General features: G+C 43.8%; 1 protein-coding gene across 2 annotated transcripts; it reads left to right on the top strand.

Annotated features, from left to right (window-relative positions):
* Positions 1-11: 11 nt before the first annotated feature.
* On the top strand, positions 12-23903 carry SNAP47 (synaptosome associated protein 47). Of its 2 annotated transcripts, none has more exons than XM_071456376.1 (5): positions 12-103; positions 11517-12069; positions 13933-14417; positions 18883-19004; positions 21389-23903. In XM_071456376.1, the coding sequence occupies exons 2-5, from the start codon at positions 11576-11578 to the stop codon at positions 21533-21535; spliced, it is 1248 nt and encodes a 415-aa protein (XP_071312477.1). In that variant the 5' UTR covers positions 12-103; positions 11517-11575; the 3' UTR covers positions 21536-23903. The 2 variants fall into 2 exon arrangements, with proteins under 2 accessions (XP_071312477.1, XP_071312476.1); XM_071456375.1 differs by lacking the exon at positions 12-103 and adding an exon at positions 9675-11328.
* The last annotated feature ends 714 nt before the right edge of the window (positions 23904-24617 follow it).

The following is a 24617-nucleotide window of genomic DNA, read 5'->3' as shown; positions in this document are numbered from 1 at the left end:
CGCGGGGTTTAGCCAATAGGAGCGTTCAGATGTGCAGGGCTCAGCCAATAAGAGTGCGCGGAGGGCGCAGGCGCGGAGCGGGGTCGGTGCCGCACTGAGGGAGGTGCGTGGGGAGCCGGGGGGGCTCGGACGGGCCCGGGGGGGCTCCAAATGGGGCTGGGGGAGGCTCCAGATGGGGCGGGAGGCGCTGGACGTGGGGCTTGGGGTTGGAAATGGGGCTAGGGGGTCACAAATTTGGGCTTGGGAGGGCTCCGGACAGGGAACGAGGGGCTCCGATCCATGGCCGCGGTGGTCTCGGACCGGGACAGGGAGGTCTGGATGGGGCTGGAGGGACTCGAAATGGCGCGGGAGGGGCTGGGCGTGGAACTTGGGGCTGGAAATGGGGCTGGAGGAGTCACAAACTGGGGCTTGGGGGGGCTCCGGACAGGGAAAGGGGGGCTCCGATCTATCGCCGCAGTGATCTTGGACCGAGGCGGGGAGGTCCGGATGGGGCTGGAGGGACTCGAAATGCGGCGGGAGGGGCTGGAGGTGGAGAGGGGTTGGAAATGGGGCTTGGAGCGGGGCTCCAGTCCGTGGTCGGTGTGGTCTTGGACCGGGAGTGTCCGGATGGGGCTGGAGGGACTCGAAATGGGACGGGAGAAGCTCGAGGTGGAGCTTGGGGTTGGAAATGGGGTTGGGGGGACTCACACAACATGGCTGGTGTGGTCTTGGGCCGGGGGGCCTGGCTGAGGTGGGAGGGACTGGAATTGGCTCCAAATGGGGTGAGAAGGGCTCGAGGTGGAGCTTGGGGTTGGAAATGGGGCTTGAGGGGGCTCTGATCCATGGTCGGTGTGGTCTCGGACCGGGGGTTTTGTGTCGGGGCTTGGGTTGGGCTCAAACCGGGGCTGGGGAGGTTCCACACCGGGAACCGGGGAGCGACGGCGGCTCCGAGCCGGGGCTTGGAGAGGGCGCCGGGAATGGAGGGGCTCGGGATGGGGCTGGGAGGCTCCATGAGTTGGATCCTGGGCTGAGCTGGCACCGAGGGAAGGCTCGAGCGGGGCTGGGATGGGCTGGGAGCGGGGCAGAGATTTGGAGAGGGAATTGATGGGTAGGGAAGGGACCTGGGTGAGGGGATTGGGGGAGATTAATAAATTCCTGGATAACTGTAGGAGTGAAGTGAGGTAGGACAGTAGGGATGGACAGAGACAAGAGATCTCCGGAGCCAGGGCTTGGAATTTGGGGTTTATTGCAAAGGGCCTGGGTGCAGGGGCCTTTTGGGATTTGGGGTTTATTGCACAGGGCCTGGGTGCAGGGGCCTTTTGGGATTTGGGGTTTATTGCAAAGGGCCTGGGTGCAGGGGCCTTTTGGGATTTGGGGTTTATTGCAAAGGGCCTGGGTGCAGGGGCCTTTTGGGATTTGGGGTTTATTGCAAAGGGCCTGGGTGCAGGGGCCTTTTGGGATTTGGGGTTTATTGCAAAGGGTCGGGGTGCAGGGGCCTTTTGGGATTTGGGGTTTATTGCACAGGGCCTGGGTGCAGGGGCCTTTTGGAGTTTGGGGTTTATTGCAAAGGGCCTGGCTGCAGGGCCCTGCTGGGAGCTGCCAGGCACAGCTCAGAGCAGGCCTGAGAGAAGAGAGGGGGAGAGAGGATGAGACAGAGTAAAAGAGGATGAGAGAGTGAGGTTCCTGTTACAATAAATCATTTTCTGTGTTGGATATTCTAATTCTCACTAACCAGTCTAATGCAGCCTACAAATCCTACAGCATTTACGTACAGCCTGTAAGAATCAGTACAATCCATGTTAGAGTGTTTGCTTTGAGCCAGGTGTAATGGGCTCCAGGAGGCCTGTAACACACCCAAGACAGCTCAGCCACCTTTGGAGGCATAAAAATCAGCAGGACGGCTTCTGTTGCAGTGTTGGAAACAAAAAGGTTTAATAAAAGGCAGAATAACAAACAGAGAAAAACTGAGCCAGGTGCCAGAGGTTTTTACTCCTCACAAAAGCCCTTAGTTTCTTTGTTCACTCTTTTTCTAGTTAATTGCTCAGGCAGGACTGTTTGGCTTCTGTCTGATTAGCTGTCCTTAGGTTTGAGATGGAGTCCCCCAGTCCTATGAGGTGCCTTTTCACTTAATCAATGAGAGAAACTTCTCTGGTTCTCTGCTGCTCACAGTGACCCTGAGATGTGTCACAAAGTCTCTTTTCCCAGCCCAGTGCCCAGAGAAGGAGTCAGAGCTCTGCATTTCTCGGTCTCATTGTTGTTTATTGTTCCTTATCTATAAAATTCTTTTTCCTGTCCAGCCCAGGTCCCCTCAGCAGCACAGACAGAGGCACTCTGCCTGCCCAGGGCTGTGTTATCTTTTTATACTAAAAACTACCTGTGCAATATTTACAGTTACCTCCCAATACCCATCACCTGTGTTAGACACTGAGCTTCTGCTCTAAACCAACCCAAAAGTGCCAAAATCACAGCAGAAGATGGAGGCCAAGAAGGAGAAGGAGAAAGGCTGGGCACACCCAGATTCCTGCATCTTGCTCCCTGAACCCCCAGTCTAAAAACCCCCCAAAAATCTATTTTCCACCCTGTGATAAATTCACCATCATTCTACTGGCTTGTAATTCTGCATATAAAGGTTGGCAATTGTTTTTTCCAAGGGCTCAGTCAAAGGCACAGGGGGGTCCTGGGCTCTGTGCCAGGGTCTCTGAGTGCCCTGGGCAGGGGCTCGAGTCCTGCAGGGCAGCCACAGGAATTCCCTGGGTTCCCACAGAAACTTCCGGGCTCATTTCCTTCTAAGGGGACCAAGGACAGTTTTGTCACTCTGTCATCAGGGGGCACACTCCTGCATTACCATCCTGTGCTACATTTTAAACCCCAAAATCTCCTCTTTGGGTCCCTTCTGCCAAGCTGTAGGGTCTGCTCTGCCCCTTGGAGCTGTCTGCAGGCAGAGGGTGTTGTTTGATCACCTTCAGCCGGCCACACCATTGTTTTCCAGTTGTTCAGTAACTGAGGGATCTCAAAGCTGCTTTCATTTCAATCTCACTCACAGTTTCCATATTCTCCAAATCTTTTGCCAGACAATCCCATTGATGAGGTTTTCCTGTTCCATCTTCCCAGCAGGTGACGCTGAGTTGTGTGGGAGCGTGGGCTGGGAATCCTGAGGGAGCTGGGAATGTTCAGCCTGAGCAAAAGGAGGCTCAGGGGGAACTTCTGGGGTCTGGCTCTGCTGCCAGGGAACAGGGCCAAGGAGCAGAGGGAGATTTTTGGTTGGATATTTGGAAAATTCCTTCATGCAAATGTCCAAGGTCAGCTTGGATCCGCCTGGGATAGTGGAGGATCCATTAATGGGATCATCCTTAAGGTCCCTCCCATCCCAAACTGCTGGAATTCTCTGCTCCGTTGGGGTGGGGAGGAGGAAAACTCCTGGAAAAAAGGAAGAGGAAGGGATGGAAATCCTTGGCAGGAGGGAGGAATTCCAGCTTGGGGTGAGGAAACAGCAGAGAGGCTTGGGAATGAAGGAATGAGGTCAGGCCTGGATACTTCACAGCTTGAAAAATCCTAAATGTGGAATTTGTGGATTTATTAATCCTGGAATTGAGTCTTAATTAAAAAAAAGAGGGAGAGTGCCTGGGTAGGATTTATAAACTCATTTATTGATTGTAGCTCTCAGGAGTTTGAAGCTCAGCATTTCCCAGATTTATTTCTGGGAATAAACCACCCTGTGGAAATCTCAGCTGTGCAGGAGGAGAGAAAATAAACAACAAAAAGTGCAGGAATGTTCCGGCCATCATTCCCAAAAAACCTGGGAATGAAATGTTGATGGGAACATCACCCAGGGATGGTGCCAGCTCCTCCCCCTAATTAACTAATTAGTAACGCTCCTGGTTAATTGGGTGATCTCACCAAAGGTGAATCAGCTCCTTTTTATGGAAGCAGCCGCTGGATGATGTTCCAGGAAAAAAATTCCTGCAAAATCCTCGTGACACTGCTGGATACCAAATCCTCATCTCCCTGCTGCTGATCCAGGCCTTGCTGGGCATGGAATGCCAGGATTTTGGGGCAGATGGGGCCAAAAATCCCATTATTTCCTAAAAAAAAGAGTGTGGATAATGGAAGAGTCCCCATTTGAGCTGAGAAAAAATTGTGAGGGAATGTTTTGGGAAGAAGCTGAAGGAATTTGTTGTGGAATCCCTCCGGTGTCTCCTGGATGAAGGATTGTGACATTCCCAAGTTTCCAAACCTGTGGCATTCCCAAGTTTGTAAACCTGTGACATTCCCAAGTTTCCAAACCTATTCCTGAATTTACAAAGAATTCAGAAGCAATTTGATTTTTTTTTATTTTCCCACCAATCCCAGTTTTTCCATGGATTTGCTGCCAGATGTCAAATCCACATCTCCCTGCTGCTGATCCAGGCCTTGCTGGGCATGGAATGCCAGGATTTGGGGGCAGATGGGGCCAAAAATCCGATTATTTCCTAAAAAAAAGAGTGTGGATAATGGAAGAATCCCCATTTGTTCTGGGAACAAATTGTGAGGGAACATTTTGGAAGAAGCTGAAGGAATTTGTTGTGGAATCCCTCAGGTGTCTCCTGGATGAAGGATTGTGACATTCCCGAGTTTCCAAACCTGTGACATTCCCAAGTTTCCAAATCTATTCCTGAGTTTACAAAGAATTCAGAAGCAATTTGATTTTTTTTTTATTTTCCCACCAATCCCAACCTTTCCATGGATTTGCTGCCAGGCCTTGCTGGGCATGGAATTCCAGGATTTGGGGGCAGATGGGGCCAAAAATCCGATTATTTCCTAAAAAAAGAGTGTGGATAATGGGAGAGTTCTGATCTCACCTTGGAATAAATTGTGAGGGAATGTTTTTGGAAGAAGCTGAAGGAATTTCTTGTGGAATCCCTCAGGTGTCTCCTGGATGAAGGATTGTGACATTCCCAAGTTTCCAAACCTATTCCTGAATTTACAAAGAATTCAGAAGCAATTTGATTTTTTTTGTTTTATTTTTCCACCAATCCCAACCTTTCCATGGATTTGCTGCCAGGGGTTGCTGTGGATGGAATTCCAGGATTTTGGGGCAGATGTGGCCAAAAATCCGATTATTTCCTAAAAAAAAGAGTGTGGATAATGGGAGAGTCCAGATCTGATCTGAGAGCAAATGGTGAGGAAACATTTGGGGAAAAAAATGGAATTTCTTGTGGAATATTTGGGACAGTGGGAGGTGTTCCCATGGCAGCTGGAGCTGGATCATCTTTAAGATCCCTCCCCAAACCATTCCCTGGTTCTCATCCTGAAATCCAGGACAATCCTGCCCCTTGCTTTTCCAGGAATTCCAACCATTTCTTTTGCTTTATCTTGGGAAAAAATTCTTTTGTCTTTTCATTGGAAATTGAAATTTCTTCTCGGAGAGAGAAGAATTTTTCAGAACTGTTGCAATTAAATATCATTTAATTGGACAAAAAAAAAAAAAAAGGATTTCATTCCCAACTGGATTTTTCCTTGAAAAAAAAAAGGATTTCATTTCCAACTGGATTTTTCCTCGGGAGAAAGGAAAAAGGGTTTAATTCCCAATTGTTTTTTTTTCTTGGGGAAAAATAAAAAGGATTTAATTCCCAACTGGATTTTTCCTTGAAAAAAAAAAGGATTTAATTCCCAACTGGATTTTTCCTTGAAAAAAAAAAAGGATTTCGTTCCCAACTGGATTTTTCCTTGGAAAAGAAAAAAGAATTTCATTCCCAACTGGATTTTTTCTTGGGAAAAAGGAAAAAAAAAAAGGGTTTAATTCCCAATTGCCTTTTTTCTTGGGGAAAAATAAAAAGGATTTAATTCCCAACTGGGTTTTTCCTTGTAAACAAAAAGGATTTCTTTCCCAGCTGGATTTTTCCTTGGGAAAAAGGAAAAAAAAAAAAGGATTTAATTCCCAATTGCTTTTTTTTCTTGTGGAAAAAAACCAAAGGATTTAATTCCCAACTGGATCTTTCCTTGGAAAAGAAAAAAAGGATTTCGTTCCCAACTCGATTTTTCCTTGGGAAATAAAGGATTTCATTCCCAACTGGATTTTTCCTTGAAAAAAAAAAAGGATTTAATTCCCAACTGGAGTTTTCCTTGCAATAGAAAAAAAAGATTCCATTCTCAACTGGGTTTTTCCTTGTAAACAAAAAGGATTTCTTTCCCAACTGGATTTTTCCTTGGGGAAAAAAGGATTTAAATCCCAGCTGGATTTTTCCTTGGGAAAAAGGAAAAAAAAAAAAAAGGATTTAATTCCAAATTGCTTTTTTTCTTGTGGAAAAAACCCCAGGATTTAATTTCCAACTGGATTTTTCCTTGGAAAAAAAAAAGGGTTTAATTCCCAACTGGATTTTTCCTTGGAAAAGAAAAAAAAGGATTTCGTTCCCAACTGGATTTTTCCTTGGGAAATAAAGGATTTCATTCCCAACTGGATTTTTCCTTGGGAAAAAAGGATTTAATTCCCAACTGGATTTTTCCTTGGAAAAGAAAAAAAGAATTTCGTTCCCAACTGTTTTTTTCCTTGGGAAATAAAGGATTTCATTCCCAACTGGATTTTTCCTTGAAAAATAAAAAGGATTTAAATCCCAGCTGGAATTTTCCTTGGGAATTTGCCCCCGGGCCCAGCAAGGAGCCGAGTAAAGCTCAGGCTGCCAGGTGAGTCAGGAGTCACAGGACTGGAGACAAATCCCGGTACAAAAACCCGGGAAGTGCCGGCTCTGCTGCCCTTGCATTCCTTCCTGACTCTGAACAAATCCTGGATTTTTAAGGAATTCTCATTCTGGGAACGGCCTCCGCTGCGTTTGCCTTCAGTTTCAAGTTCGTTTTTCTCAAAACTTGAAGAGAAAAAAGAAATCCCTGAGGGGGAAAAATTCCTCCCTGAGGGGGAAAAATGCTCCTGGAGAATTCCATGGATCCAAATCCAGGTAAGAAACTTGGGATAAGGCTCAGGAAGAGCTTCTTTTTAATTTATAATGAGATTTAAATCCTTGATTTTTTTTTAAAGGAATTTCATTTTGGGAATAGCCTCAGCTGTATTTGTCTTTAGAAATTTTTCCTCAGTGAAAACTTTGGAAAAAATCCTTAAGGGAGAAAATTCCTCCCTGAAAATTCCATGGATGCAAATCCAGATAAGAAACTTGGGATAAGGCTCAGGAAGAATTTATTTTGGATTTGTAATGAGATATAAATCCTTGGGTTTTTTTTAAAGGAATTTTCACTTTGGGAACAGCCTCAGTTCAATTTTCCTTTAGAATTTTTTTCCTTGGTGAAAACTTGGGAAAAAATTCCTTCTTGAGAATTCCATGGATCCTAATCCAGGTAAGAAGCTTGGATTAAGGATCAAGAAGAGTTTATGTTAATTTATTATGAAATAAATCCATTATATTTTAAGGAATTTTCATTTTGGGAACAGCCTCAGTTAAATTTTCCTTTAGAATTTTTTTCCTTGGTGAAAACTTTGGAAAAAAATCCCTGAGGGTGCAAATTCTTCCCTGAAGATTCCATGGATGCAAATCCAGATAAGAAACTTGGGATAAGGCTCAGGAAGAGCTTCTTTTGGATTTATAATGAGATTTAAATCCTTGATTTTTTTTTTAAAGGAATTTCATTTTGGGAACAGCCTCAGTTGTATTTGTCTTTAGAAATTTTTCCTCGGTGAAAATTTCGGAAAAAATCCTTAAGGGAGAAAATTCCTCCCTGAAAATTCCATGGATGCAAATCCAGATAAGAAACTTGGGATAAGGCTCAGGAAGAGCTTCTTTTGGATTTATAATGAGATTTAAATCCTTGATTTTTTTTTTAAAGGAATTTCATTTTGGGAACAGCCTCAGTTGTATTTGTCTTTAGAAATTTTTCCTTGGTGAAAATTTCGGAAAAAATCCTTAAGGGAGAAAATTCCTCCCTGAAAATTCCATGGATGCAAATCCAGATAAGAAACTTGGGATAAGGCTCAGGAAGAGCTTCTTTTGGATTTGTAATGAGATACAAATCCTTGATTTTTTTTAAAGGAATTTCATTTTGGGAACAGCCTCAGTTAAATTTTCCTTTAGAATTTTTTTCCTTGGTGAAAACTTGGGAAAAAATTCCTTCTTGAGAATTCCATGGATCCTAATCCAGGTAAGAAGCTTGGATTAAGGATCAAGAAGAGTTTATGTTAATTTATTATGAAATAAATCCATTATATTTTAAGGAATTTTCATTTTGGGAACAGCCTCAGTTAAATTTTCCTTTAGAATTTTTTTCCTTGGTGAAAACTTTGGAAAAAAATCCCTGAGGGAGAAAATTCCTCCCTGAAAATTCCATGGATGCAAATCCAGATAAGAAACTTGGGATAAGGCTCAGGAAGAATTTATTTTGGATTTGTAATGAGATATAAATCCTTGGTTTTTTTTTAAAGGAATTTTCACTTTGGGAACAGCCTCAGTTAAATTTTCCTTTAGAATTTTTTTCCTTGGTGAAAACTTGGGAAAAAATTCCTCCTTGAGAATTCCATGGATCCAAATCCAGGTAAGAAGCTTGGATTAAGGATCAAGAAGAGTTTATGTTAATTTATTATGAAATAAATCCATGATATTTTAAGGAATTTTCATTTTGGGAACAGCCTCAGCTGTATTTGTCTTTAGAAGTTTTTCCTTGGTGAAAATTTCGGAAAAAATCCTTAAGGGAGAAAATTCCTCCCTGAAAATTCCATGGATGCAAATCCAGACAAGAAACTTGGGATAAGGCTCAGGAAGAATTTATTTTAATTTATTAAATATAAATCTTTGATTATTAATGGAATTTTCCTGTTGGGAACAGCCTTGATTGTGTTTTCCTTTGGAATTTTTTTCCTTGCTGAAAACTTGGCTGCAACCACTCCTTGAAATCAAATTTTCCTGGGATTTTGCTCCCTCTCTTCCCACAGTTTTCTTGAGGGTTGTGGATTTATTGGATCAAAAGAGGTGGAGAATTTTCACTTTAAATTCCAATTTTTTTACCAATTTATGGCTGATTTCTTTTTTTTCCATTTCATCTCTGACATTGATAATGAAAAAAAAGTTCTTAAAAATCCATGGAAATAAGGGATGGAAAGCAAATAAAGGATTTTTTTGGGATATAGCATGGACTAATCTTCATCTTAATTATATGGGAATATTGAATGTATTTAATTAAAATAAACAATTTTAAAATTAATTAACTTTAAAATAGTTATTAAAAATAATAATTAAAAAATTATTTATAAAAAACAATAATTAAAAAATCTCTGGAACTGGACTTTTTAAGGAATTAATGATGGAGCAGCCTGAAAACACTGGGAGATCTCAGGGTGGGATCAGGAATTCAGCATTCCTGAAGAAGGAATTTTTTGTTTTCCTGAGAATTCCTCAACTTTTCTTGGAGGATTGGGCTGGAATTAAGGAGGGCAATGAGTGGGAATCTCATTAATGGCGCAGCAGAATTCCAGAGTTCCTGGAATATCCAAGCCTTGGAGAAGATGACGGATCATGGAGGAATTCCCAGTGATGTCATCAGCATTCCCAGATTAATTATGGGATGGAAGCAGGCCTCGGTGCTGGAAACCACAGCCATGAGGAAGACATTCCAGGAAAATTCCAACCCTTGGACCCAAGAAACTTCTGGAAGGGTGGAGAGAAGCCATTCCAGGGGTGGAATTGCCCATTCCAAAGTTGGGATTGTTTGGACAGAAGGAATTCCTGGAGAATTTTGGGAATTCCGGGAAAATATTGGGATTTCCTGCAGAATACTGGGAATTGCTGGAGAATATTGACAAATTCCAGAGAATACTAGGAATTCCTGGAGAATACTGGGAATTCCTGGAGAATATTGACAAATCCTGGAAAATACTGGGAATTCATGAGGAATTTTGGGAATTGCTGGGGAATACTGGGATTTCCTGGAGAATATTGGGAATTAGCAGAGAATACTGGGATTTCCTGGGGAATTCTGGGATTTCCTGGAGAATATTGACAAATCCTTGAGAATACTGGGATTTCCTATGGAATACTGGGAATTTGCAGAGAATAGTGCGAATTCCTGGGGAATTTTGGGATTTCCTAGAGAATATTGGGATTTCCTGGAGAATATTGATGAATCCCAGAGAATACTGGGAATTCCTGGAAAATACTGGGAATTGACAGAGAATACTGGGATTTCCTGGAAAATACTGGCAATTCCTGAGGAATTTTGGGAATTGCTGGGGAATATTGGGATTTCCTGGAGAATATTGGGATTTCCTGGACAATACTGGGATTTCCTGGGGAATTCTGGGATTTCCTGGAGAATATTGACAAATCCTTGAGAATACTGGGATTTCCTACGGAATACTGGGAATTTGCAGAGAATAGTGCGAATTGCTGGGGAATTTTGGGATTTCCTAGAGAATATTGGGATTTCCTGGAGAATATCGACAAATCCTGGGGAATACTGGGAATTAGCAGAGAATACTGGGAATTTGCGGGGAATATTGACAAATCCTGGAGAATGCTGGGATTTCCTGGAGAATATTGACAAATCCCAGAGAATACCGGGAATTCCTGGAGAATACTGGGAATTCCTGGGGAATACTGGGAATTCATAAGGAATATTGACAGTTCCAGGAGAATTCCTGCAGTGTGTTTAATGTGCCTGGATTTGAGATGCCAGAGGGGAAGGGGAAAGAGCAGGGATTTGTAAATATGGGTGAGCTGGAATTCTGGGATATCCTGGATTTTCCTCAGTGCTCGTTGGTCTGTGGGAAGCCGAGATGAGCTGGGAATGGGAATATTCCAGGATATGAATGGAATTCTTGGGAAAATGCATGGCCAGTGATGTTAATGGCCTTTTCCACAGGAAATCTGGAATTTTGGGATATTGTGGATTTTCCTCAGTGCTCGTTGGTCTGTGGGAAGCTGAGATGAGCTGGGAATGGGAATATTCCAGGATATGAATGGAATTACTGGGAAAATGGGGTGGCCAGTGATGCTGACAGCCCTTTCCAGAGGAAATCTGGAATTTTGGGATATCCTGGATTTTCATCTGTGTCTGTTGGTTCGTGGGAAACCGAGATGAGCTGGGAATGGGAATGTTCCAGGATATGGATGGAATTATTGGGAAAATGCATGGCCAGTGATGTTGATGGGGTTTTCCAGAGGAAATCTGGAATTTTGGGCTATCCTGGATTTTCATCTGTGTCTGTTGGTTTGTGGGAAACTAAGATGAGCTGGGAATGGGAATGTTCCAGGATATGGATGGAATTATTGGGAACATGGGGTGGGCAGTGATGTTGACAGCCCTTTCCAGAGGAAATCTGGAATTTTGGGATGTCCGGGATTTCCCTTAGTACTTGCTGGCCTGTGGTAAACCGAGGTAAGAGGAATGGGAATATTGCAGGATGTGAATGGAATTATTGGGAAAATGCATGATGGGCTTTTCCAGAGTGAATATTCCTGTGGTTAGAAATGCTTCCCAAATTCCTTGGACATCCAGCTGAAAAGAGCCAGGATCGATTCACGTGTGTTTATTCAGGATTCCTGCTTTTCCCCCTTGGATTTTAGTGTCTCCTGCTGGACTGGAGAGCGTTTCCCTGGGAGAGGAGGCCGGGAAGAGCGAGCTGATGAACGAGGACATCCGGATCCACTCCTGGCCTTGCTCCTACTACCTGGACACCAGCAAACAATGGATCCCTGGGAAGCTCGCCCTGACTCCCGCTTCCATCAAATTCACGGCTGACAAAACGGGAGAGCTCCTGGTGGATTTCCGTCTTTCCGGGATCGGCGAGATCAAGAAGGAATCTTCCCATTTAATCTTCAGCTCCCTCACCATCCTGGAGAAAGGCACCAAGCACTGGTTCAGCTCCCTGCATCCCAACAGGAATGTGGTGTTCAACATCCTGGAGCATTTCTGGAGGGAGCAGCTGCTGTCCAGCCAGGAGGCCGCAGCGGGAGCGGCCTTGGAATCCAGCAAGGGCAAGGAATTAACGGGAATGTTGGAGGGGTCCCAGAAACGCCTGGAGGACACGGCCAAGGTGCTGCATTCCCAGGGGGAACAGTTCGACAACATCATGAGGGGACTCCACAAGATCGAGGGGGACATGGATGTGGCTGACAGGTTTGGAATGGGAGTGTTCCCGGAGCTGGGAATGGTTTGGGGGGCCTGGAATTCCTGGGGGAGGGCTTTGGGAAATGAAACTGTGGATTTTTCATTGGAAGGATGGAGCAGCTCCATGAGGAAGCACTGGGGGAGTTGGGAATGTTCCCCTGGAGGAGGGAAAAATCCAGGGAGAGCTCAGAGCCCCTGGCAGGGCCTGGAGGGGCTCCAGGAGAGCTGGAGAGGGACTGGGGACAAGGCATGGAGGGACAGGACACAGGGAATGGCTCCCAGTGCCAGAGGGCAGGGATGGATGGGAGATTGGGAATTGGGAATTCCTGGCTGGGATGGAATTCCCAGAGCAGCTGTGGCTGCCCCTGGATCCCTGGCAGTGCCCAAGGCCAGGCTGGAGCAGCCTGGGGCAGTGGGAATTCCCTGCCCATGGACTGGGATCATCCTTAGGATCCCTTCCGGTCCAAGCCTTTGTGCCTGTGGGCTCAGGAGATGTTGGGAATTCAGCTCTGGGAATTCAGGAGTGCCCCAATCTCCTTCCTCCTGCCTGTGCCCTGCTCCAGAAGAATAAAACTGGGATAAGAGCAGTGTCTGCAGTGCCATCCCTGCTGCCATTCCTGGGAAATCCAGAGCTGTGCCAGCTTCTTTCCTGCCTTTTCCTTCCTGCCCTTTTTTCCCCGCCGTTTTTCCCTCACGATTTTTTCCCTGCCATTTTTGTTTCCCTCTGTTTTTTCCCTCCCTTTTTTCCTCTCCTGCCTTTTTTCCCTTTTCCCACCCTCTTTTCTTCCCTCCCTTTTCCCCCACAGCTTCCCTGGGAATCCTTTGCTTTGATTTTCTAGGAATATCTGCAAGCCTTTAAAACACTTTGGATTGAATGGGAAAGAAGGAAAGAAGCCAAAATTGGGAATTTTGGGCGAGCTCGTGGCAGGATTAGAATATCCAATATTCCAACAGCCAGGGAGCAGCCAGGGCTCCCTGGGAATATTTGTGCCAAGTGTTTCCTTATCTTGGAGCCCTCTGGATAAAATTCCAGCAGGAGTGAGGGGAATGCAGCTCTGGAGCACGAGGAGAGGAGAGGAGTGGGAAGGGACTCGGGGTGTGGGAAGGGACTTGGAATTCCACGGATTCAAGGGTGGCCAAACATTACCCAGCTCAGAGCTGCAGCAGGGAATTCCAGAGGGCTCTTCCCAGTTTTATTGAATTTATAGAGCAGGGAATTCCTGGGAGTATCCCAAAGTTTTAATGGACTTAAAACAGGTAATGAAAACGGGATTCAATTGGGATTTTTAGGATGATTATTGTTGGTTTTCCTTTGAAAAAAAGGGGAATATTTTCCTTGTCCTTGGAGTAGGAGCTGAACCTGAACAGTTCCAGCCCTGGCTCCCTCCCCTGTTTGCTGGGAATGTTTTCCTTAGGGAGCTGCCCCAAAACTGATGGAAAGGTGGGGTCTGGACACTTCTGGGAAGTTTCTGCTGGAATTTGGAGCCTCAAGCTGGAATTTTTAGTGTTTTATCTGGGGATTTGGGTAAGGAGCAAAGGAAAAAGTGGCATCGGGCTGAGGGGGTGAAGGAAAAGGAGCAGGAAAAGGCCTTGGAAGTGGTGATAGATGGGCAGGAGTGGGAATATTGAGGAACACACACATGGAAAGGGTCCTGGAAAAATCCACTTCCATTTCTTACTTCCCAGCTGGGATTCTGGGAGTTTTTCCAATGGATTATGAGGAGAAGGTGGCGTTTGAACCGCCTGCATCCTGGGAAATTGTGGATGCGTTTGAGGAGAGATTGAGGAATTCCCGTGTCTGTGGGGATTTTCTTGGAGCTGCTGGGATATCCAGAGCTTTTCCCTCTCCCAACCCTCCCTTCCCTCCTCCAGGCTGTTAACAGAGCTGGAATCTCCCTCCTGGTGGCCCTTCAGCACCAAACTCTGGAAAACGCCCGTGGAAGCGAAGCCCAAGGAAACCCCCGCGGCTGCGGATCCCAGAAGCCAGGAGGGAATCCTGCTGCGAATCCCGGTGATCATCACGCACAGGACAGACTCCAACGCCAAACCTGGCAAACTGACGGTGCTTCCCTCGGGCCTGGAGATCCAGGATTGCAATTCCCAGCTCCTGCACCGCTTCGAGGCCCGCGACGTGGATGACATCTGGGTGCACACTCCCTACGAGATCAGCGTCCGGCAGAGGTTCATCGGCAAACCCGACACCTCCTACCGGCTCCTGGCCGCGCGCATGCCCGAGGCCATCCCCGTCCTCCAGGTTCAGTTCAGCAAGAAAATCCAGTTCTTGGAGGATGCCCTTGGATTTGCCGGAGCCAGGAAGTCCCCTCAGGCGGATCTGGGGACGTCCATCTGGCAGGCAGGTGGGTGCCAGGGGGTTCCGGGCTCCAAAGGTTTTTTCCGAGGAGTATTCCCAGAGGGAAACTGGCCCTGCATGGTGGATTTGCCCATGGTGAGGGTGGATTTGCCCATGGTGAGTCATGGTGCGTGACTCAGGGCATGGTGGATTTGCCCATGGTGAGGGTAAATCCAAGGAATAAACTCCAGGTACCTTCAGAGCCTTTTTTTTCTGGAGTTAATTTCCAGCTGGAAGGGAATATTCAGTAGCCAGTAATGAATACCCAATAATTAATATCCAGTGTCCCTTTTCTAATATCCAATGTCCAGTGTTTAATGTCCAATGTCCAGTGTTTAATGTCCAATGTCCAGTGTTTAATGTCCAATATCCAGTGTTTGATATCCACTATCCAGTGTTTAATGTCCAATGTCCAATGTTTAATATCCAATGTCCAGTGTTTAATATCCAGTATCCAATGTTTAATATCCAATGTCCAGTGTTTGATATCCAGTATCCAGTGTTTAATGTCCAATATCCAGTGTTTAATGTCCAGTATCCAGTGTTTGATACCCAGTATCCCATATCCAGTATCCATTGTTCAATATCAGGCAGATTTGGGAACGTCCATCTGGCAGGTAGGTGGGTGCCAGGGGGTTCCAGGCTCCAAAGGTTTTTCCAAGGAATATTCCAGAGGCTGTGGTGAGTGAGTCCATGATAAATCCAAGGAATAAACTGCAGGGGGCTTCAGAGCCTTTGGCACTGCTGCTGCTTTTCCTGGAGCTAATTCCCAGCTGGAAGGGAATATCCAATATTCAGTAGCCAATAATTAACATCCAATAATTGCTATCCAATACCCAATAATTAATATCCAGTATCCCTTATCTAATGTCCAGTATCCAGTGTTTAATATCCAGTATCCAGTGTTTGATATCCAGTATCCCAGATCCAATATCCAATGTTCAATATCAGGCAGATTTGGGAACGTCCATCTGGCAGGTAGGTGGGTGCCAGGGGGTTCCAGGCTCCAAAGGTTTTTCCAAGGAATATTCTAGAGGCCGTGGTGAGTGAGTCCACGATAAATCCAAGGAATAAACTGCAGGGGGCTTCAGAGCCTTTAGCACTGCTGCTGCTTTTCCTGGAGATAATTCCCAGCTGGAAGGGAATATCCAATATTCAGTAGCCAATAATTCACACCCATAATTAATATCCAATAAATAATAACTGCTATTTAATATCCAGTATCCCAAATCTGGTAGTCAGTATTCAATAGCCAATATCCAGTATCCCATATCCAGTATCCAGTATTTAATATCCAATATCCCATATCCAACATCCAGCATTCAATATTCAGTATCCAGTATTTAATATCCCATATCCAATATCCAGTATTTAACATCCAATACCCAATAATTACTATCCAATAATTAACACCCAGTATTTAATATCCAGTATCCCATATCTGGCAGGTCAGTATTCAATATCCAAAAGCCAGTATCCAATATTCCATATCCAATATTCCATATCCAGTAACCCGTGTCCAACATCTGATATTCAGTATTCAGTATCCCATATTTAATATCCCATATCCAATGTTCCATATCTGGTATCCAGTATTTCACAGTGGATATTCCATGCTCTGTAGCCAAAGTTTAATATCCAGTATTCCATATCCAATAGCCAATAATTAATATCCAATAAATAATACCCTGTATTTAATATCCCATATCCAATGTTCCATATCTGGTATCCAGTATTTCACAGTGGATATTCCATGTTCTGTAGCCAGTGTTTAATATCCAGTATTCCATATCCAATAGCCAATAATTAATACCCAATAAATAATATCCAGTATTTAATATCCAATATCCCATATCCACTAGTCAGTATTCAATATCCAATACCCAGTATCCAATATTCCATATCCAGTATTTAATATCCAATATTTATTATTCAATATCCAATATTCAGTATCCCCTATTTAATATCCCATAGCCAATATTTCATATCTGGTATCCAGCATTTAATAATGGATATTCCATGTTCTATAGCCAATATTTAATATCCAATATTCCATATCCAATACCCAATAATTAATACCCAATAAATAATACCCAGTATTTAATATCCAATATCCCATATCTGGCAGTCAGTATTCAATATCCAATAGCCAGTATCCAATATTCCATATCCAGTATTCCATATCCAATATTTAATATCCAACATCCAATATTCAGTATCCCCTATTTAATATCCCATAGCCAATATTTCATATCTGGTATCCAGCATTTAATAATGGATATTCCATGTTCTGTAGCCAAAGTTTCCAATATCCAATATTCCATATCCAATATCCAATAAATAATACCCAGTATTTGATATCCAATATTTAATATCCCATATCCAGTAGTCAATATCCAATATTCAGTGTGTAATATCCAATATTCCACAGTCAATGTTTAATATCCCCTATCAAATATCCAGTATTTGATATCTCACATCCTATTTCTAATATCCCATACCCAAGAATTAATATCCCATATCCAATATCCCATATCAAATATCCCATATTCAATATCCTATATCCAGTATCCCATGTCCAGTATCCCATATTCCATATCCCACATTGCATATCAAATATCCAATTTCCAATATCCAATATCCCATATTTAATATCCAATATCCCATATCCAATATTTATATTAAACCTTTAATTCCCTTAAATCCTGAACACTTTTCCCAGATGTCCTGGAATCTTGAATTAAAACATGGGATAAACCTGATTTTCCCCATATTAAAAACCCCAGGATTTTGATATTAGACAAGTCCAGGTGTGGGAATTCCTGAGATTTTGGAGTAATTTTAAGAAAACTTTGGAGACTGAAAATTCCCAACAAGAAATTTGATATTCCCTACTGTTAATCCTAAAATTCCAGGACGGGTTTTTCTAACCCAGTCTTGGAATTTTCAACAGCTTGGAATTTATTCCTCCCAACATCCCTGAATCCTTTTTTTTCCTCCTAATTTCTAATCCCAAAGGAGCAAAGAGAAGATGGATCCAGAGCCAAAAACAACTGGAAAATTGGGATAAATTCATAAATCCACCAATTTCTGGTTGGAATTCCAGCAGGGAAGGGGAATATCCTGGTTTTGACAATATTCCGGCTTGGAAAAGCTGCTGGATTTTTAAGGAAGTAAATTCTGGCCTCTGTAATTTCCTGTTATCCCAAGAAATTCCCAGTTCCTGATGGAATTCCAGGAAATAATTGGATCTCCAGCCCTTTTCCAGAGGTTTTCCTGCTGTTTTCCAGCTGGATTTTGTTCTCCTTCCCTGGTTAATTTAGAAAACCTTGAGAAGCAGAGGGGAGCTGATGGAAATCCTGGTTTTCCAGGTTTTCCTGTGTTTTCCTTGGATTTGTCACCGTTCCCATTCCGTCACAAGGTGGCGCTCACGGACTGTGTGGGAGCCTTTGGGATTCTTCCATGGAAATCTGATTTTTTTCCTTATTTTTTTCCTTATTTTTTACCTTTTTCTCAAATCAGGAGGGGGAAAAAATAGATTTTTCTGTTCCCCTCTCTGTGTTTTCCAATAGGGAATTGATCCAAGGATTTTTGGGATAAATAACCCTGCAGGGCAAGGAAATCTCTGGGAAAATTCTGAATTTTCCCTCAAAACTGCCACAATCCTTGCACCGTTTGTTTACACCAACCCTGCCTTCAGTTTATGCCTGAATTTATAGAAATTCTCAAAAAAGTCCATTTTGGCTTCCTTCCATGTGGAAAAGTAATTTAGGGAATTATTTTTTATCCAATCCTTACTGGGTATTTTATTTAAAATATTATTAATTATTTATTAATGTTAATAACAATAACAACAATAACAACAACAACAACAACAATCTGGATTTTTTTTAGCTGCTTTACACTTTTTCCCAGTGGTTTTTTTTTTTGGGATAAACACTGAAATTTTGGAACAGCTTTGATCCAATTTTATCCCAAAAACCAGCTGAGAATTCCCATGAATCCCCACATTCCAAATAATCCCATTTTCCAAAGGCTCCCTAAGTAAGAAATAAAATTTAAAAAATAATTATTTAAAAAAGAAAATAAAGTAACATAAATAGCATAAAAATAAAAATAACATAAATAAAATGAAATACAATTAAATGAAGAAAAAATAAAGAGACAATTTTAAAAAAGAGAAAAATGAAGAGAAATTGTAAGGAATGCAGTTTGAATATTCCCAGAGAACCAGAATTTAATGGGAAAAATTGGATCCTGGGCATTCCCAAATTCCCATGGAGCAAAGCACAGCTCAACCGCTTTAATCCCAGAATTCCAGAACGATCCTTAAGGATTCCATGAGCAGTGATTCCATTATTCCAAGCTACCCTTGGACATTCCCAGGGATTCCCCAGCTCCTCTGGGAGTTCCTGAAGCTCCCCCTCCTTTCCAGGCAGGAATTTTTCCTTAATGTGGAATTTCTCTGGCAGCCACGGGATTCCTGGGAGCCGCGGTGAATCCCGGATTGCCGGCGGGAAGCGCCGAAGGGCCGGACAAGGAGCAGGTGCAGCTGCAGAAAATATCCCAGGAGGAAGCCAAGGAGCTCCGACAGGTAAAAATGGGGATGGAATTCCCGGAATTCCCACAATTCCCGGAATGACCAGGTTGGGAGAGACCTTCAAGGTCACAGAGTCCAACCCAGCCCCAACAGCTCAACCAAACCCTGGCCCCCAGTGCCACATCCAGGCTTTGTTAAACACACCCAGGCATGGGGACTCCACCACCTCCCTGGGCAGCCATTCCAGAACTTTCTCACTCTTTCTGTGAAAAACTTTTCCCTGCTATCCAGCCTGTGGCTGTTCCAGTTGTGGGTTTCTCTGGGTCTGGATTGAAGGCACTTGAGACAGTAGTTCATGTTCACACTCAGGTGTTTATTATTTCTTATCAGTAAAACAGCCTCACTGCTGGGAGTTCAGCAGCTTTTCATTAGCAGGCACAAAATGGCCACAATCTCTTGTTCCAAGGCCTTTTCAGACTAAACTGTCCAATGAAGAGCTGACACCTGGGTTATTTTCCCTTTGAACCCAATCACTGATCCCACAGAGCTGCAATGGGGACTTTTCTGCTCAATTCCAAAATGCCACCCAAACCCATGGAGAAGGAGGAAGAAGAAGCATGGAGCAGAAACCCAGGATGACACCCTGTGCCCTCCATCTGCTTCCATCCACAACACACTAAAAACCCCAAAACCTCAATTTCTCACCCAGTGACACACCTGCACTGCTCTCTATAATCTATTGCACACTTTTGTGGGTTCCAGTCTATCTTGAAGTCTGGGGAACTTTCTCCATGGATGAGGGTCAGAGTCAGTGCTGCCCTGGGGGCCAGGGCACCCCAGAGCAGACACAGAAACATTCCCAGTGCCCTGGGTTTCCACACCAACCTAAACTTGCCCTGGTGCAGCTCGAGGCTGTGTGCTCTGGGTGTGTCAGTGCTGCTGCAGAAAGAGCCCAGGGCCAGCTGAGCACAGGCCCCTTTCAGGAGCTGCAGAGAGTGATGGGGGCAGCCCTGAGTCTCCTTTGCTCCAGGCTGAGCACCCCCAGCTCCCTCAGGGCTTCCTCACAGGGTTTGTGTTCCCAGCCCCTCTGCAGCCTCCTTGTCCCCTCTGGATGTGCTCAGTGTCCCCAGGTCCTTCCCGAGCTGAGGGGCCTCTTTTTATTTTTTTCCCTTTGACTTTTTATTTTTTTGGAATTCTTTGCTAATTCATTTGCCTGCAGTTTTCCAGTTATTTTATTGGATGGTATTTTATGGTATTTTACAGGAATTTATTTTGGTTTTATTTAATTTAATATTATTTTTTATTTTTAAATTATTTTAAAATTTATGTTATTTAATGTTATTTAATGTTATTTAATTTTATTTATATTTTAATTGTTATTTATATTTTACTATTTTTATTTTTTAAATTTATGTTTGTTATGTTATGTTATTTTATTTTTTATAGAATTATTTTCCATTTTTTATTTTAAATTTTATTTTATTTTATTTTATTTTATTTTATTTTTATTTTAATTTTATTTCTATTATTTGTGTTATTTATGTTATGTTATTTATTTTTAAAATATAATTGTTTTAAATTTTTGATTTTATTCTTTTTAAATTGCATTTGTTTGATTTTTCTTTATTCTATTTATGTTATTTTAATTTTTAGAATTTATTTTAATTTTTAAAATTTTATTCTTTCTTTTACACTTTATTTCTTTGATTTTATTTGATTTTAATTTATTTAGTTTTATTTCTTTCTAATGGGAAAAATATTCTGCCAGAGGGCAGGGATGGATGGGATGCTGGGAAGGAATTCCTGGCTGGGAAGATGGGGAAGGGCTGGGATGGAATTCCCAGAGCAGCTGTGGCTGCCCCTGGATCCCTGGAATGTCCAAGGCCAGGTTGGATCCACCTGGGATGGTGGGAGGTGTCCCTGCTTGGAACTGGATCATCCTTGAGGTCCCTTCCCACCCAAATTCTGGAATATCAGTCCATGAATCATCCCATTGCTCCCAAGCCCCCAAATTCCAGGATTCTGGGATATCAGTCCATGAATTATCCCATTGCTCCCAAGCCCCCAAATTCTGGGATTCTGGGATATCAGTCCATGAATTATCCCATTGCTCCGAAGCCCCCAAATTCTGGGATTCTGGGATGTCATTCCATGAATTATCCCATTGCTCCCAAGCCCCCAAATTCCGGGATTCTGGGATGTCAGTCCATGAATTATCCCATTGCTCCCAAGCCCCCAAATTCCGGGATTCTGGGATGTCAGTCCATGAATTTTCCCATTGCTCCCAAGCCCCCAAATTCCGGGATTCTGGGATGTCAGTCCATGAATTATCCCATTTCTCCCAATCCCCCAAATTCTGGGATTCTGGGATGTCAGTCCATGAATTATCCCATTGCTCCTAAGCCCTCACCGCGAGCTCTCCGTGTTTCCCACGGCAGATCCTGAAGAAGCTCAAGGGCCTGGCCCTGGAGACGGAGGCGGAGCTGGAGCGGCAGGACGAGGCCCTGGATTCCATCGGCAGCTCCGTGGATCGCGCCACGCTCACCATCGAGCGGCAGAACCGCAGGATGAGGAAGCTGACGTAGCTTCCCGGCCGGAGCAGGAGGGCGGGGGAGCCGGGATGTTCAGGACTGGTTTTTCCAGAGACACTTTGGGAGGGGTTTGGGATGAGGTTTGGAAAATGGCGCTGCTGGGAGTGAGTTCCTGAGAGGATTGAAGCGGTTCCTGGACTTAGATGGTGGCTGGATCTTGGATGAGTTTTGGATCTTGGACAGTGTTTGGACCTTGGATCACAGTTGGACCTTGGATGATGGTTGGATCTTGGAGAATGATTGGATCTTGGATGAGGGTTGGACTTTGGATAAGGTTTGGATGTTGAATGATGGTTGGATCTTGGATGAGCGTTGGATCTTGGATCATGGTTGGATTGTGCATGATGGTTGGACCTTGGATGAGATTTGGATCTTGGATGATGGTTGGATCTTGGATAATGATCTTGGATGGTTGGATCTTGGATGAGGGCTGAACCTGGGATAATGTTTGGATCTTGGATGAGGTTTGCATGTTGGAGGATGGTTGGATCTTGGATAAAGTTTGGATCTTCAACACTGTTTGGACCTTGGATGAGGTTTGGACCTTGGATGAGGTTTGGACCTTGGACAGTGTTTGGATTTTGGGTCGTGTTTGGATCTTGGATAATGATTGGATCTTGGATGCTTAGATCTTGGATGAGGGTTGGACCTTGGACAGTGTTTGGATCTTGGATGAGGGTTGGATCTTGGACAATGATTGGATCTTGGACCATGGTTGGATCTTGGATGGTTGGGTCTTGGATGATGGTTGGACCTTGGACAGTGTTTGGATCTTGGATGAGGTTTGCATGTTGAATGATGGTTGGATCTTGGATGAAGCTTGGATCTTGGACAGTGTTTGGATTTCGGGTAATGTTTGGATCTTGGATAATGATTGGATCTTGGATGAGGTTTGGATGTTTGATGATGGATGGATCTTGGATGATTGGATCTTAGATGAGGGCCTTGGATCACATTTTGATCTTGGATGAGGTTTGGATCTTGGATAATGATTGGATTTTGGACCACAGTTGGATCTTGGATGGTTGGACCTTGGATGAGGTTTAGATCTTGGATGAGGTTTGGATCTTGGATCATGGTTGGATCTTGAACAGTGTTGGAATTTTGGATGATGGTTGGACCTTGGATGAGGTTTAGATCTTGGAGAAGGTTTGGATCTTGGATGAGGTTTGGAAGCTTTTTTTGGGTGGAAAGATCCAAATTTCCAATTGGGATGAAACAGAACTCGTGGATTCTCCACTGCCAAACCCTGTAAATAGGAAGGGATGTGACAAAACCTGACTTAATTCATTAATTAATTGATTCACTCATTAATGTGCTTTTTCATTTTGCTGCTTTCCGGCCCATGAATTCCCTCTCCAGCTCTTTCCCTAAAACCCTTTGGAGCTGATCCTGATTTTTTTATTTATTTGCACTCAGTGGTGATGAAACATTTCAAGGCTTTTCCAGAATTCCTAAGAAAAAAAGGGAATATTTTCAATTAAAGTCTGAAGTTTACACTTGGCTCCGTTGAGAGCAGAGATTCCCCTCTGAAATTTTTGATATTCCACAGGAAAAATTCCCATTTCATCAATCCCTACCTTTTCCAGCTCCTTTACCTCCAGGGAGCTGCTGTTAAATATTTATTTTTAAATTATTTTTTTATTTTAATTTAGGTATTTTTGGTGTTGCTTTCAAATCCGACACTTTCAGTGCAATATTTTTAAACAGTGAAGCTTCAAATCCTTGGATTCCGCGGGAATTTTTCCCATTTTTTTGGAATCCAGCCTAATTTTGGGGAGAAAAAGACACCGAAACCTGTCGAGGGTGTTGTTTGCAAGGTTTGTATTCCTTCAGCTTAGTTAGGACTGGAGTAAGATTTATTCCAAGTTTTTCCTGGCATGCACTTTATTGGAAAATCCGGTGATAATTCCGTATCCATCAGTTATTTCCTGGGAATAAAATCCTCCGGAGTTTCTCCTGTTGTTCCCCACCCCCAAATCGCTGCTGGTTTGTCCTGAGAGGAGAAGGAACGTCCTGCACCTCATTTTTCCATGGATTTCCAAGTGGATTTGGCGCCAAATCCGTGTTTGTTGAGGCTGGGATGGGATCTGGGAGTGGGACGAGTCCAACCCAGAATTCCCCAAAGGAAATCTTTGGGATTTGAGCGGTTTTTGGGTGTTCTTTGTGCCATATTTTTTATTGTCGTGTGGTTTTAGCACCGACTCCGTATTTTGTGGGTTGTGTTGAGTCCAACATATCCCAAAAAACCTTGGAATATTCCTTGGGAAACCCATCCTGGAGCTGTACATTGGCTGAATTCCATGTGCCAGAAGGATTTTCCACCTGTAATTCCTTCTTATTAAATCTCTTGGAATTGTGATTTTTCTCTCCTGTCATCACTTGGCTGGGAATTTGCGGGGAAAAAATCCATCCCTGTTTTCCTGTGGAATGGGATTTCATGGATTCTGTGGGGTTGGGCTTTGGGATTGAAAATATGGAAAATATTCCCTGCTGGAAGGTGGCCCTGGATGAGCCTAAAGCTTCCAGCCCAAACCATTCTGGAATTCCATGGTCTTCCGAGGCTGGGAAGAGTGGCTGATATTCCAGAGGAGCCTCAAAATCCTGGAAAAATGGGCTGGTGGGATCCTCGTGGATTTAACAAGAAGAAATCCTGCCCTGGGGAGGAGCAATCCCGGGAATCAGGACGTGGTGGGAACACCCAGCTGGAAAGCAGGAGCTGGAGGTGCTGCTGGATGGAATTCCCACATGGATTGGGGCAGAAGGGATTTCTCAGGATCATCCAGCCCCATCCCCAGGGACACTTCCCACTGTCCCAGGCTGCTCCAAGTCCCTTTTTCCGTGAGAGGTGGATTGGAATGGGATGATCCTTAAGGTCCCTTCCATCCCAAAGCATTCTGGGATTTTCTGGGATTCTTTGTGCCCTATTCCCAACTTGTTTTGCTGGCTCTAGATCCCGAACTCTGGAATTTCAAGCTGGTGTGGGATTCCACATAGAGGAATCCCAAAATTTGAGGGATTCCAAACGGGAATTCCGTGTCCCAGGTGCCAAATGTGGGAACAGGACCCAAAATGG

This window comes from Agelaius tricolor, unplaced genomic scaffold (genome assembly GCF_023055355.1).
Source record: "Agelaius tricolor isolate 1412-34295 unplaced genomic scaffold, bAgeTri1.0.p SCAF_58, whole genome shotgun sequence".
In the NCBI taxonomy this organism is placed as follows: Eukaryota; Metazoa; Chordata; class Aves; order Passeriformes; family Icteridae; genus Agelaius; species Agelaius tricolor.
This window is presented reverse-complemented; position numbering and strand designations above follow the sequence as displayed.